A 20,052-nucleotide genomic window follows, 5' to 3' on the forward strand; every position below is an offset into this window, starting at 1 on the left:
CAGAAAAAAAAGGAAAAAAAAAAAAAAAGAGAAGTCGAGGTCGAAGTCGGAGAAGCAACAGAGAGAGCGATAGCAGCCAAAAAAAAAATCCCAAAACCCCCTGCCCTCCGCCTTCTCTGTTCCTTCCGGCAGCAGCCAAAAAAAAAAATTCCCAGAACCCCTGCCCTCCGCCTCCTCTTTCATTTTTTTTCCCTTCCGACAACAGCTGCCGCCTCCTCTTTCATTTTTTTCCTTCCGACAGCAGCCGCCGCCTCCTCTCTGTGTCCGACAGCAAAGAAAAAAGAAAAAAAGAACCGAGAAGAAAGAAAAGTCGAGAAGAGAAAGAGATAGAAGCTAGAAGAAGAAAGAAGAAAACAAAGAAGAAGAAAGAGAGAGAGGAACATACCTGGTTCGATTTGGGCTCCCGTTTTCTCCTCTGGTTCCGTCTCCAAGAAGGAGATCCCCTCCTCTCTTTTGTCGGTGAAACCCCAACCCACAGTATTATTTCTTCCTTCTTTTCATTTAAATTCTTTTGACTTGCCAGAAATACCCCTCCCTTTCTCCTTTATTCCCCCTTTGTCCCATATATTTTTATTTCCAAATCAAACCCCTATCCCACACGTGACTGACATACCTTTTTGTGGTTTAATTTGAACTTCCAAAAAAAAAAATATATTTACTATTCTGTCCCTGCCCTTTAAGCTTCCAGTTATTTACTATTCTACCATTATTCTTTGAGTGCTATTTTGTTACTCATCACCATGGTAGCCAATAGTGAAGTTGTTCAACAGCTGAATTCCTATAAAGGAGAAATTGATACAAAATTTGATGCTCTCACTAACATGGTCACGTCCCTAAAGACAGTGGTGGAATCTATGCAAGTTTCTATTGATCGTTTGGTGGCAACAGATAAAGGAAAGAGTCCCATTTAGTCTGGGGATTCTTCCAACACCACTCCACAGGATCTGCCAGTAACACCACCACCACCACCACATCATACACCACCACCACCACCTCCACCACCATATGGGACTGGTAGACATGATGATGAAGCAGAAAGAGCAGCAAAACTGGATGTCCTTGATTTTTATGGAGACAATAATCCAGAATTGTACCTTGATTGGATTCACAGTTTAGATACATTCTTCAGATGGTACGGGTTGACTGAGGCTCGAAAGATCCTATTTGCAGAGGCCAAACTAAAAGGCACGGCTCGAGTCTGGTGGATCAAGCAACAACAACAGAACCGAACCCGAGGCATTGGTTTGGTCAATACTTGGGCTGAAATGTATGAAGTCATGAATCGGCGATTCTTGCCTTCTGATTACAAGCAACGCATGCATCTCAGATTTGCACAGTTGAAACAAGAGAATTTGACCGTTGAGGAGTATGTTGCTAGATTTTATTATTTGGCCACTCGTTCTGACTTTGAGTGGGATGAAGAAGTCTTAGTGGCCCAATTTCGCAATGGTTTGCACCCTCAACTTAGTGCTGCCCTTGCATCTAGTCGACTACCTACCATGGAAGACGCCGTACAAGTAGCATATCAAGTTGAGGAAAGTCTGAAACGCCCATACAACCGGAGAAATTTTGCAGATACTTTTTCTCGAGGTACTAGTTCCGTTTGGCAACAGTCTCCTACCCAAGAGAGGTCATCTAGCAAGCCACAGGCAAGTGCTACATCTATGGCTTCTTCACGACCTAGTCGGCCGTATTCTCCACCTCGACATGTTTCTGAAATGTCATCTTCACGGCCTACTCGCCCATATTCACCCCCTCGGCGTGGTTCAGATAAACCTTCTGATTCTTCAAAATTTACAGTTCGGTGCTACTCATGCCATGGATTTGGACATATCAGTGCCCAATGTCCCAGCCGTTTGGTTGCTTTTATTGATAAGGATTCTCCTATACCATATATTCCCGAAGAGCAACTTGGTTCTGACACAGTTGATTTAAGAGAAGAGCGTGCAACAGGTGAAGTCAATGACACTCTCAGTGACGATGACCAACATCCTTTTTATGTCATTCGTCATGTGTTGACCACTCAGAAGGCCACTGAAAATGAAGATTGGCGCCGCAGTAGTATTTTTCAGACTCGTGTGAAGTGTAATGATCAGTTGCTTACCTTGGTCATTGATGGAGGCAGTTGCACTAATGTTGTCTCTGAACGATGTTCGTAAGCTGAGATTGAATACAGAACCACATCCTAATCCTTACAAGGTTGCGTGGGTGAACAACACTAATATCAAAATCACAGATAAGTGCTTGGTCACATATTCTATTGGTGGATTTAAGGATACAGTCCAATGTGATGTCCTCCCTCTGAAGGTGTGCCATATCCTTCTTGGTCGACCTTGGTTGTTTGATAAGAAAGTACAGCATTGTGGCTATGCCAATACCTATGCCTTCAAACATGCCAACAAGACTATGAAGTTTCATCCTGCCAAAGATCTCCCTGAAATTAAGCTCAAGAAGATGATGGGATCATTCCTCATTCAGCGTATTCCTTCAGACGGTCTCCTCGGTCCTTTCCCTAACTCGACGGAGTCGAGTTCTTTTCAGAGGAGGAGAGTTGATGCAGATACGGCTGCCCTTTCTTGGTTGGACTAGCATGACCGACTTTGGAAGCCAAGAGCCAAGAAGAACCGGTCCAGCCCAGGGTTTTGGTCCAACAAGGGTTGAAAATGAAATTAGTAGTTTACTTAGTATTTTATTTCATGCTTTTATTTTTCAGATTTGAACGTAGGAGTAGGATTTACTTCCTTGCTTTGGTTTCCTTTTTATAGTTGTTTCCTAGTTAGGCTAGTTTCCATTCCAGTTAAGTTTCTAATTTCATGTTCCTATTTTCCTATATATTAGTTGTAATCGATTGAAGATTTAGAGAGCGATTTGATTATTGAATGAATGTGTTGAGTGTGATTCTCCTTTTCCCCCTCTCTACTCTGATTTCCCCTCCCTTCCCTAAGGGTTCTCCATCAATTGTTGCAAAAATAGCAAGTCTTGACTGTTAAGTAGTTCACATAATAGCAACTTTGGGGGAGGGGGGGGGGAACAGCTTTCTAGAAGGAAGATTTAGTTGAATCACAAAAAGGGGAGAAACAAAAAATATTAACTACTAACAACTATAACCCATTACAAAAAATAGAAACTATAGTAGTATATCTAATAAATCATTCCAGCAGTCTTTTCTCCTCATAAAAAATACCCCCCAATTAAATGAAAAAAAAAGAAGAAAAAAAAAACAACTTTCGAGAAAGAAGATCTAGTTGCTAGAACACAAAGAGGGAAGAAACAAAAATAGTAATTACTAAGTGATGTAATACTGTAATTGATTATGTAATCCCAGGTAGGATCTTTAGTAAATTCAATAAAAATCAGATTCGAGGACAAATAGTATGAACAAAACAGAAATAAGAGAATGAAGGGAAGAATGAGGTAGGGGATTGGCTCTCTCAGCCAGGGTCTCTCACCCTCAGCTATCTTTGCTGATGATCATCCTTTCTCAAGGAATAATTTTGCAGACAACAAAAATAAACTTTCATTCAATCAAATTCGTGTTCAATGTTGTAGTCCCTTACAAACGTATATAGAAGACTCAAAACTGACTCGAACACTAAAAAGGAAATGCCTAACCCCATCCTTAACTAAGTGGGAATCCTAAACTGACTAGAAAACTGAAATAACAAAGAAAATAGATCCTGAACAGGACTCTAACTAAACTAATGAATTAAATCTCGTTTTCCTACTTTTACCCATATTTTAGGTCCATTAAAGTGGCCCATTATGAAGAAAACCCATGGAATCAAAGGGCCAACGCATACATAACCCAACCTGAGGCTTATTTCCAATAAAATAAGTTCATTAAGTGACTTATCTGCATCAATTCTCGACCACTTAAAAAAAACTCAACCTCGAGTTTTGAACATGAGAACGACCACCTTGGCATGATGAAGTTTAAGCTACAGTCCATAGTAAAACTCAGGCAATTCTTTGAAGACATGAATGTAGTTTAGAATGTGAGGGGCACGATCTTCTAGATACTTCAATAGGATGATGAACTCCATATGTGCAACCTCGACTTCGTCGGATGCATCCATAGGGTCATCTACATATGAACCTTCGACCTCTTCAAACTCCAATGCAACATAAAGCTCTTTTGGTTCATTTACCCGGTGGTTCTCAATCAGTTCCGTTGATGGTTCAAACACAACCTCAATCTTGAACCCCTTAGGATCTTCATCTTGGCTCTCCACAATCATCATAGTTGTTGTAGTGTCAAGTTCCTCAGTCTCAACCTCATTATCCATTGTGGCAACCTTGTTGCTTTTGAATTTTTCCACATAAGTCTCTTTGAGGGGGGGAACATCAATGACTAACTCTTCCTCAACAATAGGAATGACAAGAATTTCTTCCACACTAACCTCACTTCAGGTTCAGATGTTTTGATTGGAGGTGTCTCCTTTGGATGCACTTCCTTGTATTGTTACACAACAGCCGCTATACAATCTATCGCTTCTTTCATGCTCTTGTTGCCTGTGGATGGCTTTTGAAAATCTGTAGAGGGCTTCAGAGGGGACTCTGGTGGAGGGAAGTACATTCTTCGTTCATGTTTAGTTAGGTACATACCCGCCAACTCGTATTGCATCTCTTCCCAAGTCCTAGGCTCACGTCCTTGAACTCGAAGTTACCTTTCACGGACTTTCCACTGTATTCGAGCACAATCATTCATCTAGAAACATGCATATTGAAGTCTTTGAGTCTCTGTCAAGTTGTAGTTGTCAAAGTACATATCCAATTCATACACCCATTCAAGGAATTCCCCACGAAAATAACTTGGCCCCATCCTAAGTTAGGTTAGGCTCTGATACTAATTAATGTAAGATTGAATCACCAATCCCAGGTATGATCTTCAGTAAATTCAATAAAAAATCAGATTCAAGGACAAATAGTATGAAAAAAACAGAAGTAAGAGAATGAAGGGAAGAATGGGGTAGGGAATGGCTATCTCAGCCTAGGTCTCTCACCCTCAGCTTTTTCAACTGATGATCATCCTTTCTTAGTGAATAGTTTTGCAGACAGCAAAAATAAACTTTCGTTTAATTAAATTCGTGTTCAATGTTCTAGCCCCTTACAAACTTATATAGAAGATTCAAAACGGACTCAAACACTAAAAAATAAAGGCTTAACCCAATCTTTAACTAATTGGGACACCTAAACTGACTTGAAAACTGAAATAACAAAGAAAATAGACTTAAAACAGGACTCTAACTAAATTAATGAATTAAATCTCGTTTTCCTACTTTCTACCCTTATTTTAGGCCCATTAAAGTGGCCAAATATGGAGAAAACCCATGGAATCAAAGGCCCAACACATACATTACCCAACCTAAGGCTTATTTCCACTAACATAAACTCATAAAATGACTTATCTGCATCAATTGAGGAAGCTCAAAATCGTACCAAGGTAGGATCTTTTCTCAGAGAATAAGGAACTCCAGATTTGGAGAATAAGATCTTGTTGAAAAATGTTGAAAGATGAAAATGATAGAACAATAGATAATAAAATAACACCCGGGCTTTACACCGCAAGGTGGACCGACTGGATCAAACACCAACATACCTTGATCCACACGAGATTTCTTGATCAAACACAAGAGATTCTTGATCTAACACAAGAAGAGAGTTGCATAAACAATCTTTGTTTTCAAATTCTGAGTTGTCCTTGAATGCTTATGATTGATCCCTATTTATAAGACTAACTCAACAAAACATTACATACCCAACTTTTACCTAACAAGACTAGAAAGTCTTCACCTATTAAAAATGGGGTAGGAAAGGCTTCACCTTCCAACTACTAAATTGGAAAAGTCTTCACCTACTAACTACCAAAGGTGGAAAAATCCTCACCTCTTAAAGTTGGAATGAGAAAGTCTTCACCCACCAACTACCAAAGGTGGAAAAGTCCTTACCCATGATCACTTACAAAAGTGAATTGATTCCCCCCTTTTAGAAAAGTAAAAAGTAAAAGTGAAAGTAACTTCTAACCACTTAAATTGAACCGATATTAGACCAACATGGGCTATGGTTCAATTGGACTAAACTAAGACTTAAAAACATGAAATAAAACTAAGTATGAAAATTAAAAACATCAACAGGTTCAGGCCACATGCTAGCGACTCTTGTTGGATTTCTTCCTGCGGATGTAGTTCTTCAGATTTGCATCACTAAGTAGCTATTCACTATCAACAACCAAGACCAATTACGAAAAATAGAAACTATAGTAGTATATCTAATAATTTCCAGCAATCTTCTCAATAATCTCTTTGCCACATAAATCACATGGGGCCCACAAAAATCTTCATTTCAATCTTGTAGAATAGCCCCTGTGCGGGTCTCCTCCAAATCTTCTAAGACAACCAATAAACACTAAAACAGAAATGTGAAAAAAAATTCTTAGGGTGGGGGGGGGGGAATCCTAAGCATAGATTGACATGATACATCTATAAGAGAGATGAAGGGATTCTATCTAAGAAAGAAGTGCAGGGAAGTTGTGAGAGAAAAGGAGACATGGAGATTGAAGACGGAGGGGTCAATTTTAGCTGCTGATGTGAGAGATTTAAGGGGAAGGGACAATTTGGTTAACAAAATCTTAGGAGATTTTCTTAATAGAGATAGCAAAGTGTATGATTGTAGGAGAGAGAGAAGGGGGGAGTTTTATTTGTTAACATGAGAGATTTAAGGGAAAGGGATAATTTGATTAACAAAATATTACGAGATTTTCTTAATAGAGAAAGATGTATAAAGAGGACATGTCAGGGGGGAAGAGTGGAGGGGATAGTTTAAGAGAGTAGAGGAGGGGAAAGGAAGGGTGACATGGAAGGAGAGAGAAGTGAGAGAGGTAGAGTTTTGTGAAGGTGGAGGGTATTTTTGTCAAGTGATTTTTTTTTTAATAAAGAGAATTCATACTTCTATATAATAGTATGATATATAGGGAAAAGGCTGGGCAACCGCCCGTATACCACAATCTAGTGCCCTATGTCTATCTCTCTCTTCCCCCCTTTGAGATGACTCCCCTACCCCTCTTGTATTGTTTCCTGTCACCCCCATTAGTTTCGCATGTGTGTGGTGTCCCTTTTTTATCCCTAAAGTATTCACATATATATATGTGTGTGTCGAAGAGGGATAGGCACACCGGCCATGTGCGGTAAGCTAGCCGTCGGCACCAATGGAGGCGCGAGATGGGGCATCATATAGGAGGGGTAGGGAAGTCATTTCAAAAGGGGGAAGAGAGATACACACAATGGGTGCTAGCTTACGGTTATTAGCGGTGTTTCCAACCATTTCCTTATATATATATATATATATATATGGGAAAGTGTTTTTTGTGGGAGAATGTGGTCCTTGCACCCATACACATGGGGGGGGGCGAAATGACCAGCCTGCCCCCCAATGAAAGGGACAACGATTCTTCTATGAATACTTCCTCATGCACTTCCATTGGCCCTCATGCATGCGCAGTAATCGCTCTCCCCCACAGGAAACACTAAGTCACTAACCCTATATATATAATATAATAATGGGAACTACTTGTCACCCTAGGTGGTGAAGTTGAAGTTGCTCCTTGTCTTATTTGCAAAAGTTATTTAACGCAGGGGTAAAAGGGCTTTTAAAAAGGTTGAAAGTTATTTAATACATCATTTAATGCAGTTTTTATGTGAAATGAAATGATTTACCCTTATTGAAAAGAAAAAAAAGTACGTCATGCTTAAAGGGCAAACAAAAGTAATGTTACAATCTTATGGTAACCAACCTTGGTTACAACAACATTTTCCCTATATATATACAGGGCAAGAGATTGTTATCTACTTGCATAGTCACTGCACTGGTGCGAGGGCGTGCAGGAGCATCTTCAGCACATGGGGTGGGGGGCAGCACTGTCTTTCACATCTTCATATGTCGGGATGTACAGACATGCAAGTGGGTAGCGTTCTTTTTCCCATATATAGGGTCCTTCTATGTGTCTATGAAGAGTGAATTAGTACACTTCATTATATTTTTTAACTACCCTCTTAAATCTTTTGCATGAATTGAGGTGGAGGGATAGAAGTTGTTAATTCAACTTTAATGGACTCTTGTGGGGGAAACTCTGCGTCTCCCTCCTTCCCTCCTCCTTCGCCCCTTGCGTGTCAATGAGACCGGTGGGTTTCTGAGCCTGGGCAAGGTTGCAGTTGAATTCGACACGTTGGTAGACATGGGGCTCAAGGACATTAACAACAACCAGGTAGGTGAGTTTGGATCTAAATGGAATGGTTTGTGCTCGGGTGGGTGCAACGATCTTATGAGCCGAGATCTTGTGAATTCCTGGTTCGATTATGATTGCTCCGCTCATCTGTTTTGATAGATTCATCTATTACTCTAATCTCCGCCCAACTGATTCCACTTTTGCCCTTCCATCGCAATTTGGCTGGCTTCGTCAATGATGTCAAGTTGGTGGGCTTCTCTGGTTCCACTTAGGGAGTACAAAGATCCATAATGTCGAATGGTGGAGCTTTACTTCATTTAGCGCTTTTTCTTCTCACAGGATTACTGGGTTTGGGTTGTCCCTTCCACTTCTAATGCCTATACCTTTTGTCCCAATGGCTAATCTCCCACCTCCATCTCTTGTGCCTTTTGCCTCAGTTTCAAACTCTTTGAAACCAGAAAAGACCAGTAAATCCTGCCATAACCAGCTTTGTAAGCAACGTCCTGGGGCGGTTGTAGGGGTGGCAACTGCCGGAGATTTTATTCTCACCATTTTCGCCAGTGCTCTCATCTAGGTTTTCTTGAAAAGGGTCAAACCTCCAAAAAAAAAAAGGTCTCTCTAGCATTGTATATCGTCAAAACCCAAAAAAAGGTCAGCTACAAAGAGCTGCAATTGGCAATGAGTTCCTTTAATACAGATAGAATTATAGATCATGGAGTGTTTGGGACTCTGTACAAAGGTATTCCTAGAAACTGGAGCAATGGTGGGGGTGTGAATAATATTTTCTTCTCTCCGGAGAGTCCACATTCTCTGCAAGTGAGCCAAACCCATTAAAGTCCATGCCCTGAAATCTCCATTAAAGACATAATGCCTCTCTCTAGCTACATCAAGCATATTGTTTTAAGTTGCCCACAAATACACCATGTCACCAACTCAGAAGAAGAAGGTGGGTTACTGGATGGGTGGATATGCAGATCTGGAGAAACCTCTCTCTCTGGCGATGGAGGCTCACGACATAGATTTTGCTGGTCTATGATTTTATGCCGGATGGAAACCTCGATAAGGCATTGTTCGACTCCATATCCCTCCTATGGCACCATCGACTAAAGATTTGCAAAGAAGAAGTAGGGGCGGAGTTGTAGGGGAATTTATGCTTCAGAAGAAGGAACATTGCTCATGGTTTGTGACGATGGGTTGTGGGTGTGTTGCATGGGTGGTAGAGGTGGAAGGTCGTAGTGGGTCAAGCAGGACTAGGATTTTGGTTCAGGGGATTCAGGCATGATTGGTGTCTATATTTAAGCGAGGTATGTTTGCAGGGGGAGGAATCACAGGGTTGAGATATGTGGCGATGGGGTTGCGAGCGAACTTGACTGAGCATGCTTGCTTTTCAAGAAGCGGATAATCCAACAGAAGCTGAATATTGGGCTTCAAGCTTCTCAACGTCATAAACGTATATTGTTACCTATTCTACCATTCTAAATGTGGCTTCAAATCTATCCTTTCTATAGCGCTTGTTTCTCTCGGGAATTGAGCTTAGCCCTTTAACCAGTGCTTGTTGAGGGAATTGTTTCTAAGCCGACAAAGGCACATGACTCGCTAAGAGACTAAGCGCCGCTTGCTGCTGAAAAACATAATATGCTAGCTTGGCTCGCTTCACTCCTCAATGAGTAGGGATGTAAACAGATCGAATTCGGCTCGAATAGGGTACTATCCGAGTTCGAATCCGTTTAATAATCCACTATTCGAATTCGATCCGTTTATCCGATCCGATTTGTTTAACAAACTGATACCGAATATCCGGTTATCCGATTATAAAGACTTATTTGCTCGCCAGTGTGTGCACTTAAATGAAAGCCATCACACATGCTCACTCACAACAAATACAATGATCAGTTCAAGCAATTTAGTATGGAATCACAAGAAAAACCAGTTTTAAGAGCCTAATCCAAATCTGTTTTTGGTTCAAATGTTGAGAAGACATCAGACATAGGGAGTAGATTTGTCTTAAAAAAACACTTGGTCCTCCAACAACTACACAAATCCTGACCAACTGAACTCAACTAGTCTTCTTTTGGACCCTAAAGAGGATGACAACTCCAATGACAATTGCAACATAAGCCCATTTCCAAATCAACACCTGCAATCAAAGCACTCAAATGTCAAATGGCTGTGCAAAAGTGAAACAGTAAGAATCAAGTTGTATTTTAATAGCTCAATCATGGTTGCTCCAAATCCCTGCCAATGCCTTTTCACTTTTTTTTGCATTAAGACTTCAGGTAAAACAAATGAATCAAACTGTCAACTTTCACTTAATCCAGCAAACTAGTAGGAAAAATGATGGAGACACTTCTAACTTGCCAATGGGGGAATATCCAAGATCCATGAAAGAAAAGAAAAATGACCAGCAAGCTTCACTTGGTAAACTCAGCCTTCAACAACAACAACAATTGGGATAGGGCATTTTACATTAATCGTACACCAACAACACAGTTCTGGAAACAACAACAACAACACAACTCAGCCTTATCCTAACTAAAGCTGAGGTGGGATAGGGCATTTTACATAAATCATACACCAAAACAGAGCCAACCTAGACATTGGGATGTAGTAAGGTTGATTGGTTACCATTATCAATGATTATTTGGTAAAGGATTTAATCTCAACCCCCACAACCCCAAAAACTAGGAAGGATTGAATCTCTTGCAATTCCATTTGTAAAGAACCCAGTTGGGTCCTTTTCTGATCTCATGGTTTCAATGGGGATTATACACCACTATTTTGTATTTATCTCAGAATTTCATTTTCTTCTCCCAATTTTTTTTTTTTGGGGGGTGGGGGGCAAAAAATGTCAACACCTGCCATTATGTAAGTTGTTATCGGCCTTGCAGTCATATGGAAAATGAAATAGAAGGCAAAAAGCCACACAGTATGAGATGTAAAAGTTTGAGAAAGCAATGTGAACATGCCAATTTGAAGGAAAATTTGGACTGACATTTGATACTATGTTCAATGAAGATTACCAAAAGGATATGCATGAATTGAAGGGCTAACAAAATATCCAGAACTTATTAAATACCAAAGTGTTCAATAATCATGGATCAGGACTAGATAAGCGGTTCCACACAGCATAAAGAAAAAAAAATCTACATTGTTATCAGTAAAAGAATGAAGTATAACGGATCCAACCTTAAGAATATTTTTCTAAGGTGCAGCTGAAAGCCAGACCCTGGTCTTTATGCTTGTGTAGCTCAAAATATCATATAATCAGTTATAAATAAGCTCTCCAAGTTCGATACCTACAAGAAGTATCGAACTCGTACAGAGGATTAAGGAAGTGCTTCATCCAAAACTACCTGTAAAAAAAAAAAAATCAGTTCACTTTTAAACATCAACAAAGGTTGTATCCAAATAAGTTTCAGGTAGCTAGGAACCATTTCCTAGAATCTACCTGTAATCTAACCCTAAATGGATCCACATAGTTCACTTTTAAACATTTTGCGGTTCAATGTGAAATTATTTTCTTCAGATCCCCATAGAGAAACGGAGGAGTTAACAATCAGCGAGTCCATATAGTACAGTATACATGATAAATAAAACCAAAACCACACCAACCCCAATCTGGATTCTGATATTACCAACAACGAATGTTGTACAAAATGATCTCATACAATTGTGTAAACAGGGGAAAAGAAACAATGTCAGGCAAACCCACAAAAAGAAATAATTTCAGGCATGATAACAAGCAGGGAAAGGGAAGAAAGATTTATAAGTTAATACCATCTACTAACCTCAAAACCAGGAGAACAACAAAACTATTACATAGCTCAGCTGTCTTCTTCGGGAAGCACTTTGAAACTGTGAATCACATTCTAAATTGAAGGGTTTGCCTCAATCTGCTTCAGTTCCTTGACAATTTCCTCCCGTAAATTAGAACCAAAAAACAAATTTGTAAACCAGGAAACCTAAAGAGAGAAGTGAAGGGAGATTGCGCTTAGCTTACTGAGAAGGGCTCATGTGGCCATGGGAGGTTGAACAAAAGCAGCGGCGGTGGTGAATGAGAGTATGCAAGTGGTTGCAGAGTTAGGGTTAACTGAGAGATGATAGAGAGGAGTAGAATTCTTAGTCTGCTTCAGTTCCTCAACAATTTCCTCCTGTGAATTAGAACCAAAGGTCAAATTTATTAACTAGGAGATCTAATGAGAAAAGAGAACGGGAGATTGCACTTAGTTTACCGAGAGGGGTTCATCCGTTCATGTGGTCATGGGAGGTTGAGCAGCAGCAGCGGCGGAGGGTGAGAGTGTGCAAGTCGTTGAAGAGATACGGATGATAGAGAGGAGTAGAGGACGCAAAACCCTACCTCTAACTCTTGAGCCTCTATTCTCTAACCTGAGCTTAACTAATGAAGTAAATAAACTATTTTGCCAGATAAAAAATGAGCTTGCCCATAGATTTCCCCAAAAAAACCCCCATTAATAATCCAATGTATTTAATAATGGAGGCTAATCTTTTTTTTTTTTTAATGAAGAAAATTAGTCAATTAATAGAACAATTAACCAATCAAATGAAATAATTAATCAAAAATCTAATTATTTACTAACCTACCAATTACCTATTACATAATTAAAAATCAATGTTATGATGTATTATACTTGTTTAAAAAGCGGCCTTAAATCGGGTTTTTTTTTGGGGGGCGGGGTATAAGTGGTCTTATACGTAAAAAGTGTATTTGTTGAACTATATGTATATATATTAACTATGGTCTATAATCATAGATACATATGTTTTTTTGGGAGAATGTAGATAGAGATCCCAAGTGCCAAAAGTAGAGCTTATACATTACCGAAAAAAAGAAGAAGCAAGGTTTATAGACCGGAAGCAGAGTCGACTGGGATGATTTGGTGCTCTCAAAATTTGGGGGGCCAGTTTGGGAATGGCTTGGAGGGAGGAAGGGAGGGAATTTGCAGAATCATCATTGCGATCACATGTACCATTGAAGATGGAGAAGACAAAGAGGTTTGACTCAATCCCTTTGCACATGACGCTCGTTTACGTAGAGGTCTCATCATTGCACTGTTGCCGGCACAAAGGAAGCACAAAATGTCGAAATGGGATTAGGTTTTAAAAGCCTAAATCTAGATAAGAAAAGGGCGATGGCCTATGGGTGAAGATGAATGAAATTGGGATTTCCGGGAGTTGAATATTGATTTCATTTTCTCCCTTTAACAACTTTTTTAAAATGGTGAAGAATGAAGATGAGCATAAGAAATACCAAAGTAAAACTATGTGCCTGTAATGACGATCCTTGATGTTCTGTTGGAATATAAATACGAAATACAATTGTGCTTGGAGATCTAAAGATTTCCAAAAGTTGCGGGATCTTCACATTGGGGGGATGATGTGGCGCGACGATGCAATGACGCTGTGGGAAGAAATTAGGGTTGATTTGAGGGTTTAGTCGAATGCGCCTTTTTTCTTTCTTCTTTTCAACTTATGGTCCAAAATAAATCCCTAAATTTAGCCTTTAGATTGGTATATATCATTCATTAAAAAAAAAAAAAACACGTATCAGTATCACATATTTTTACACTATTATTAATATAATAACATTTAATATTTACTTAATATTATAATCAGAGAAACAGTGGGCGAGCCTGTGGCACAATGGTTAAGTTGCACTATTGCAACATGTTGGTCACAAGTTCAAAACTTGAAAACAGCCTCTTCTGCGAAGCAGGGGGTAAGGTTGCGTAGTGCGTACACTTGCCCCTCCCAGACCCTGCAGTAGCGGGAGCTTCGTGCACTGGGTTGCTCTTTTTATATACATATATATATATATATATAATCAAAGAAACGGATTTGGAGAAACATATACGGATATTCTGTTATCGTTAGATAGCTAAACGAATTGGATAATAATCGGTCATAAACTAGGATTATCATATTCGTATCTGCTTAGTTTTCAGACTGATTGTGGTTTTCCGAATACAAATCCTCCTAAACAAATACGAACACGAATTGAGTACAGATTTTCGACTATCTATTTACATCCCTATCCATGAGGATGATCCACTGGATTCATTGCAACAAGACGAACAATGGGGCGTCCGCCTAACCATCGGCTTTGTCCAGCTTTTCTAAGCTTACATGCACCATGGTTGGGATTGAAAACTATACCAATAGTAGCTCGGCTTTGGGAGTCAATGATTTTTCAACACCCGAAGGTAGCTGCACAGGACAGTGTGGTGCTAGTTCCTTCATTATTTTTGCCAAAGTTGCAGGATTCCAGTTCAGGGGCGAGGGAGATTCCAGAGCAGGAGAGGGAGAGGGAGGGGATACCAGAGCCGTAGAGGGAGGGCGAGGGAAACGGAATCTGAGGTAGAGATTTGGTAAAGTGTTGTCAGGTTGTGAAATTCTTCACATATTGAATAACTTAAGTGAAAAGTGGGGGTACAAATGCCATTGTGAAGTGAATTGTTTCACTAGGCATAGTGACATGAAGGAAAAGCCATATATATATAACTGACCCCTCAAAAACTCCTATATTGATTTGGAACTCAAACTGCTACTTGGAAAGTATTTCATACTCCTCCTCAAACTAGGACTCTAGAAAGGCAAAATTTAGAATGTAATCTGGACTCAAATGCCTAATGATTTTAGGACAGGACTTAGGTAACTTTTAGCAAAAAATGACTCAAATAACCCCACAAATTTGGACTAAACTAATCCTCCTTGACCAATCCTGTAATCCTAGCTCCTACTCTTAGTTTAAGCCCATCAATGTGACCCATTACAATGAAAACCCCTTGGACCAAATGCCCAATCCATATGTAACAAAGTTTCTGTGGTGCTTCTTCTGGAAAAGGATTTGGCATAATAACAGTAACAAAGAGACGATGAAAAAGGGCATACCCAGTGCATAAGGCTCATGCTACTGAAAAATTTGAGTTCAAAATTTAGTGGTGTTTATAAGTTTTCTGATGTGATTGCCCTTAAATTTGATGTGTTAATAGTGGAGGTTTATTACATCGATCATGATGGCGGGCACTTGAAGTAACTCACTCAATGTCTTGGAAAGCCATTCCTCTTACATTCCAAAAAGACTGTTCTTACTAAAGCCACCTTGTGATCTTCAACCAATTATGTGCTTCAATATAATTAACTAGAGTAGGCACTATGGCCTGTTTTTTATACTGAGGAGCTTTATCGGAAGAGCCTCGGAAATTTCAAAGTCTCACTCTCAAATTCCAATCAAACAAATAAAAAGTCTTCTTTTCAAATGGCCGTTATCCCCTTTTGAATAGTATTAAATTGGTTCCTTTGATATTAGATCATCATCCTATATATGAGTTCATGCTCTCCATGATAACCAAAGTACCACCCAAATTGTGATTCACAGACTTTTGAGTAGAAAGAATATGGGGTTTTAAGTCACTGGTTAGAATGATTATTATTATTATTTTTTAATTTATTTTATCTTCTGAAATTGGAAAATTAAAATGGGTTATTCCATGAGTAGAATGTTTCATTCCTTAATCATGTAATTTTGTGCTGTGATTACACCCTTTTGCTGTTGGGCTATGCTTACCTTGATGATTTTCTACTTGATACTTGAAACACTATATGCACAATTGCACATCAGTGTAGTCTCAATCATGATCTACGCAATTACAACTGGACAAACACATGAAAGGTCTCAAAATTTGAAGCATTTGTTCATTGACATGGGTTTCCCTTACCTTCTCCTATCCCAGGATCTGACATAATATTTCTGCAGGGGGTATGTATTTGCAGTAAGTGTCCACAGAGTACAACTTCTTCTGCAAGTCTTGAGTGTGAAACGTTTTCATCATCAACAACAGCAGCAGCAAAGCCAAGCCAATGCTCAAGAGGAACTAGCCCCCACTGAAATATCTGAGATATGTGATTACTTCAGTCGCCGTGTTGCTTCAGAACCCTATGATGCATCTCGAGTTGCATCCTTCATCACCCTTTTAACTTTACCCATTTCAATTCTCCGGGAATTCTTGAAACTGATTGCTTGGAAAAAAGGATTAGCACAGGCTCAGGGTGGAGATGTTGCCCCTGCACAGAAGCCTCGCATTGAATTGTGTCTTGAGAATCATTCTGGATCATCCATAGACGAGAACAATGAGATTTCTTCAGTAGCAAAAAGCAACATACATTATGACCGACTTCATAATTCTGTTGATTTTGGGCTCACAGTGGTTCTTGATTCTGCTCACATACCCCACATAAATGCTGCTGGTGGGGCTGCTTGGTTGCCTTATTGTGTTTCTGTGAGATTGAGATTTTCATTTGGGGAGAATCCCCATGTATCTTTTCAGGGAATGGAGGGGAGCCATGGAGGCCGTGCTTGCTGGTTGCAAAGGGAAGACTGGGAGAGGTGCAAACAGAAGGTGGCTCGAACAGTGGAGATGAGTGGAAATTCTGCAGGAGATTCTACTCAAGGAAGGTTGAGAGGAGTTGCAGATAGCGCACAAAGAATACTTCAATTGTGCCTTCAAGGGATGAGGGATGGCAGTGGTGTAACAGCAAATTCTGGTGCGACATAACTGTTTTTTCATCTCAGAATGAGTACCCAAAGGAATTAGGGCAAACCAACATTCCTTTTTTGTGCAATGGCATCTCATAGATGACACTGGCTTTGGGCTGCTTGCTTCACTGAAGTGTGTCAGATGAAACCACGTTGATTGGGCCAATGAGCCTTTGAGTGGATGGTATCATCTTCCTATGGATTAACACTCTGCTGCAAGTTGCCCCTTGGGCTTCCGCAATGTTTTTGCAGAAGTTTCTTCATTGTGGAGAATGAGGAGAATTGCATGGTAATGGATGACTATATCGGTGTTGAGGACCATGAGGTTGCTGGACGGTGGACTGTTTCTTCCCCTTCCCCCTCCCCCGCTCTTTTTTTTTCTGTAGCTGATTTAGAAGGTCAAAGGAGCAGGGTGTACGATAACTACTTACAAGGAGGTTTCTCTCTCTTTTTATTTTAATTCAGAATTTGATTGGGTTTACGCCTTTTGTACAGATGATACCCATTGGGTCTGTAAACAGAGGGAAGAATCAAATATGCAACGGTTGTCTTGTGCAGTGTTTTCGCCACTGGGAACCATTGAAGTAATGTAGCCACAAGGTCCCAGCATAATTTGAAAAGTAAAACCCTTTTCTGTAAATTCTATTTTGATGGCTGTTACTGATTGTTCCCAAAATGATTAATTTCGTATTGAAAGAAATTATGGAATTATGGATACGTAAGTGGAATGAAACTATAATACGAGTGAAGGCACCTCCAAGGCTCCAACCATCGGATGGATAAGACATGTTCTGAACTTCCCACGTCAAGTTTCAGATGCAAAATCCAAGTGAGTTATCTAGAGTCCATGACTTGGTGGTCCTTGATTTTAAATCTGTATGTTGCCCTTTGGCTAATTCTCTTGATATATTTGTCCTTTGGCTAATTCTGATTGGGATGATACTTGACATGTGCAGATGGGTCTACTTGTTCACAAAGTCTAGCTCGTTCAACCTGTACAGCAGAAGCTTTGAACTGAGTAGGTAAGCCTCTCCTGGTGGCCTGAAAAGATGCCCTTTGCCACAAACTTGAAACTTGTTATGTCTCTCTTTTTTGGAAGATTCCTGGTTTGTGCAAATCATGATTACTTGTTTGCACATTTAGTCATGCTTTGTGGAATGGGTGATGTGACAATTCTAGCTATTGAATATATACGAAATGTTTTAGAGTAGTCATGTGTCATATCCGAGTTTTAAAACTAATCATGTATCCTCTTGTGCGAGTCCATGCGCCCTTTTCACATTCTTGAATTTTTAAAAGCTTTATTTTTCAGCTTAGTTCACTTGTTTGTGCTGAAACTTGACATTATAATTGCGTGCAGGTTAGATAATCATGAAATACTAAACCCCTCATCACATAAGCCACACCAAATTACTTGGGTGATTATGGTAAGCATGACCCTCTTAATATGAGTGATGGGGGATGATTTCTCCAATGCTAGTAAGAAAGAATATGCATGCTACACCAATGGTGGTTGGGAGAATGATATCATCCACATGCGATTCATGTGGTCAGAATAGGAGAGAGAATGCTAGTGTGGTCCCCATTGTTATGTGAGGGGTATATTGAAATCTGCACAAGGACAAAGCATGCTTCCATTTCGCATTAAGTGATATGGGAATCACTTCGAATCTTTCCCTCTGTGGTTAGATGGTCAACAAGATTAGAGAACTTTGAACCTAAAAAACATTTTTATATCTAGCAACAATAATAACATTCAAAATCTTATCCCTATTTAACGGGGTCAGCTACAAGGAGAATTCAATTAAAGACGAGCGTGAAGATTTATGCATAAAGATTGATGGGTTATGACTAATTATAATAAGTGCCGACTTGACGCACCATTACAAAACCATGAGCTAATATTGTTTTGGTTTTCTTACTTCTACAGTCTGCTTCAGACTATCGTTGAAAGGATAGAATTTCCTTGTGTGATTATGAACCTCTTCCAAGCCCAAGGTCCACAAGCCTCCAGCCTAAGGAACTGAGCATTCATTCCATGCCATTGGAACTACTAGCCTCCAGGCTACTTCTTGTGGTAGTCATGCAATTTCTTTCATTGATATATTCTTACAACTTGGCTAATTCTATAAGTTCTCAAATTTAACACAAGAGAAGACTTTGGAGTAGGGATTTAAAAATCGGATTGGCTCGGCTGATTAGATCGGAATTGATCGAGATCAACCTTGATTCTGGCTGATTTGGCTTGGGTCGAATCTGTACGAAAATTAATGCGTTTTTAAGATGAATTCTACTGATTCGGGCCAGTAATCTTTTGGGACTGATCCGGATCCTGATTTCAGGTTTTAAACATTGCTTTATTACCAAAATTCCCTCATTGAACCTGCAACTTGGATCGGAATCAGCCAAGACTGATTTAAATCTCGGCCGATTCTGATCCTAAATTCGGGTTTTTAAACAATGGTTTAGGCATGGATCAAGGTATCAGTATTTTATCAGCCAAATACACATCAGTATTGCCGAAGATTGATACTGATACCGTTAAGTGTTGTTGAATTATTATTTTTTTTCTCTTAATTCTGCCCAATCCTGAACGATATGAACTGATACCAGATTGATATGGACATATATCAATATCGATATCAGCATCACTAGTGACCGATAAAGCGATATATTCTTGGCTTTGGGGTAGGGGTGTTATAACTTAGCCTGAATCGGTAAAACCAATCAAAAAAGCCCAATCGAATTGAATCAATTCTTATTGGAGTGCTGGACTGGGGTATAATGGGATCGCTGAAAATCAGATTGCACTAAATGGAATTTAACCTAGCTGACTCGATTATCCATTAATTTCAATATTAGTGTGATATTTCTGAATGTAAGCGGAATTATTACAAATTAAAGAGTATCAGGTTATGAATAGGGAAATTGATTTGTAACAATGTTTCCATAAATCTCATTTTTCACCTTACAAAACTAATTAGTGAGTTAAATGAATGATCGATAGTAGGGTTCATTTTGTAATTCCAATATTAGTTATTTTCTTCCTGATTAATTATCCACTTATTCGAATATTATATTTTCTTTACAATGATAAAAATGATTTGATTTATAATATTGATTTCGCCACAAATTTTATTTATCCGTCGGTTTTACTTATCTTCCGTCTTTTAGAATTTATTCCTCTTTGTTCCGATTACAACATGAATGCATCAAAGCAATTTCATTATTTCTACTTAATTGATTTGGAAAAGATGATTTAAAATGTTTTTTTCAA

At 39.4% G+C, this 20,052-nt stretch overlaps 1 protein-coding gene across 5 annotated transcripts in view; it reads left to right on the forward strand.

Moving 5' to 3' along the window:
* Nucleotides 1-18,072, forward strand: part of LOC122087166 (mediator of RNA polymerase II transcription subunit 14-like) — an 80,937-nt gene extending 62,865 nt beyond the window's left edge. For 4 of the 5 annotated variants that reach the window (XM_042656191.1, XM_042656190.1, XM_042656192.1 and 1 more), the window contains 2 exons: nucleotides 15,996-17,604; nucleotides 17,732-18,072. In XM_042656191.1, the coding sequence (XP_042512125.1) occupies nucleotides 15,996-16,794 (799 nt within the window). In that variant the 3' untranslated portion in view covers nucleotides 16,795-17,604; nucleotides 17,732-18,072. The remainder of the gene's footprint in view (nucleotides 1-15,995; nucleotides 17,605-17,731) is intronic. The other variant, XM_042656193.1, reaches the window with a different exon arrangement.
* Nucleotides 18,073-20,052: the final 1,980 nt, after the last annotated feature.

Source organism: Macadamia integrifolia, chromosome 8 (assembly GCF_013358625.1).
Source record: "Macadamia integrifolia cultivar HAES 741 chromosome 8, SCU_Mint_v3, whole genome shotgun sequence".
NCBI classification, from domain to species: domain Eukaryota; kingdom Viridiplantae; phylum Streptophyta; class Magnoliopsida; order Proteales; family Proteaceae; genus Macadamia; species Macadamia integrifolia.